Source organism: Hermetia illucens, chromosome 4 (assembly GCF_905115235.1).
Source record: "Hermetia illucens chromosome 4, iHerIll2.2.curated.20191125, whole genome shotgun sequence".
Lineage (NCBI taxonomy): Eukaryota > Metazoa > Arthropoda > Insecta > Diptera > Stratiomyidae > Hermetia > Hermetia illucens.
The window spans coordinates 127005374-127008292 of NC_051852.1; the positions used below are offsets into that span (position 1 = coordinate 127005374).

The window sequence follows — 2919 nt, forward strand, 5'->3', positions numbered from 1 at the left end:
AAATAAGATTTTATTAGTATCAGTGTTTAATTAGTAACTACTAAAACCTGAATCCACGCACATATAATAGGTGATATCTTAGATAAATTGTAATACAATAGGATAACGATCATTTTTCAAATTCCAATCGGGTATAAAAGAAATGGGAATTGAATGAATTTTCATCAGTTCCTTGAGCCAACCGAAGAACCGAATATCCAACATGAAGGCCATCGCAGTTGTTGCCCTCCTCGTCCTTGTTGCCTGTGCCCAGGCCAAGGTATACACCCGTTGTGAAATGGCACGTATCCTGTACAACGACCATGGTGTCAAGAATCTTACCACCCTTGCCAACTGGGTTTGTTTGATTGAACACGAATCATCCTTCAACGATGAAGCCGTCGGTGCCCTCAACTCCAACGGAACCCGTGACTATGGTCTCTTCCAAATCAACAACAAATACTGGTGCAAAGGAAACGTTGCCTCCAGTGACAGCTGTAAAATCGCTTGTACCGCTCTTCTCGGAAACGTTGATGCCTCCTGGAAGTGCGCTCAACTCGTCTACAAGGAACAAGGATTCAAGGCCTGGTACGGATGGCTCAACCATTGTAATGGAACTGCTCCAAGTGTTGCTAGCTGTATCTAAACTTCTCTTAAAACCTTTCAATAAAGAGATTTGCTAAAGAATAATTTTCTTTAGGGATATGTATACCTTCTTTTACTTTGGCCTGTCAATAGTGAATTTGTCAATTTTCTCAGCCACAGGCTTGACCCCTGGAAAGTCGAAAAGCTCTCAAATCATTATATAGCTTCTTATGCCATTGTAGTTCTGTCGGCTTTCTGGTTGTTTCCCATTGATTTCAATATTGACGCTAATCTTAGCTGCTGTGTTTTTGTAAGCACGAGCTACATGACCTGTACAGAAATGGAGCTACCAGGAAGCTAGCTGATAGCTTGTCCCAATATAAGACTGATGTAACAGCGTTACAGGACCGCTTTCCTTGAGAAGAGCCAATAAGGCGTATGTTAGGTAGGTAGGTTTCTTCGTCAGCTAAAAAGTGAAATCTGCTATTATCGGTTTAAGGTATATTATTAAATAGAGATCAAATAAATAAAGGTCTTGATCAAATATAATTCCTGTACATAAGCGAACAACATATAAAAAATATCCACGTCTTCTGCATACGGCACCAGCTGCGCAGATTTTACTGGTAACGTAAATCTGGTATCCATTGAGGCCATTTTCTTGACGACAATTTGAGCACCATGTTAAAGAGGGCGGGGGCGAGACCACCCTCTTGCATAAGGTCTGACACTATTGGAAAGTTTTGTGTCAGTTCCTTTTGGATTTTTACCTAGCGCTCGTTGTTAAACATTATTGCTTTCACTAGCCAAACTAGCTTCGGTGGGACTTTTACCTCGATCATTATTCCGTACAGAGCATACGATTTACACTATCGTACGCTTGACAGAAATCAACGAACAGTTGGTGCACATCGATGTCATATTCCCAGCAGACACCTGGGTAACTGCGAATATCTGGTCCGTTGTCGATCGTCCGGATCTGTGACCACCATGGTATTCCCCGATGATGTTGCCTGTTCGATTACATTCGTTATCACCCTGTAGCAGGGGGGGCAGAGCAATGATGTCCCTTTGTATTTTTGTTTGGGATATGTTGGCGACTTACAATTGGATATAATTTGCACGCTTGTTGTGTTTGCGATTATGCAGGGTGCGGCAGCATAACTTCCTTTTTTCAAAACTCAATAAAACCTATTGTATGCATCGGAAAATATTTATTTATTTTTTATAATGTAGGTACATGTCTAAAGTTTTTATTTACATTGTTTTGAAGATCAAATCTGTTAGGTGACGTCCCTCATTCTCCATACATTGCGTAAACCGATTTCTGGCGTTTGTCATGACTCTTGTTAGCATAGCAGGTGTTATGTTGGCAATTTCTTCTTGGATGTTGGTCTTCAAATCTTGTAGGGTTCTTGGACTACTCACATAAACACGGGATTTCAAAAAACCCCATAGAAAAAAATCACAAGAGGACAGATCGGGAGAGCGTGCCGGCCATTCCAAATCGTCTCTAATTGAGATCAGGCGCTCTAGAAAGTGTTCCCTCAAAACAGCCATCGATGCTCTTGAAGTGTGTGCTGTTGCATCGTCTTGTTGGAACCAAGTGTCCCCCAAATCCAAATTTTCTAGGGGGAAAAGCATGTAGCATGTTTACATACCGGTCCGAATTCACTGTCACTGTAACCTCATTTTCCTCAAAAAACCAGGGACCAATAATTGGTGGTCAAAGGGTAGTATAGGTCCCAGGGCGAAACGATGGAGCATAAAACCTGGGAAATGCCTGCTGAACCAACACCAACAGCTCTACCACCAAACCCTATCTCCACCTCCACGTAGTGACCGCTGGGAGCTCTTTCTTAACGAAAAGCTGCAGACGGAGAAGGATGAAGGCGAGTCTCCCGCGCCTAAAAACGGGACAAATTGTACCAACTGGTCCTCCAGGTTGGGGGTTGGGTAGGGCTGACAACCCTACATGGAAAACAACTTGTTACCAAGCCACAACAGGAGCTTCGGACAGGACGGATTTTAAAACGACGGACCCGGCAACGAACACGGAATAACGATTTGCGCATTTTCTCATGGAACGTGCGCTCCCTGTACAGAGATGAAGCTGACGAGCAGCTAGCCGATACCCTGTCCCAATATAGGGCTGATATAACAGCGTTGCAAGAGATGCGATGGACAGCGACCGGTTTCCTGGAGAAGAGCCACTACATCATATATTATAGCGGTCATCCAGTAAACCATCGGAGCAGGTTTCTTAGTCAGCCAAAAAATGAAACCTGCTATTATCGGCTTTGAAAACATAAGCGAACGGCTATGCACTCTGCACTTGCGAGGTAAGTTTAGAAA

General features: G+C 43.2%; 1 protein-coding gene across 1 annotated transcript; it reads left to right on the plus strand.

The window, feature by feature from the left end:
- Positions 1–202: 202 nt before the first annotated feature.
- Positions 203–625, plus strand: LOC119654069 (lysozyme c-1-like). Its single transcript, XM_038059232.1, has one exon. The coding sequence runs from the start codon at positions 203–205 to the stop codon at positions 623–625; it is 423 nt and encodes a 140-aa protein (XP_037915160.1).
- The last annotated feature ends 2294 nt before the right edge of the window (positions 626–2919 follow it).

Excerpts from the sequence above, each read along its gene's own strand:
- LOC119654069 (XM_038059232.1), top strand. The coding sequence starts at position 203 with ATGAAGGCCATCGCAGTTGTTGCCCTCCTCGTCCTTGTTGCCTGTGCC.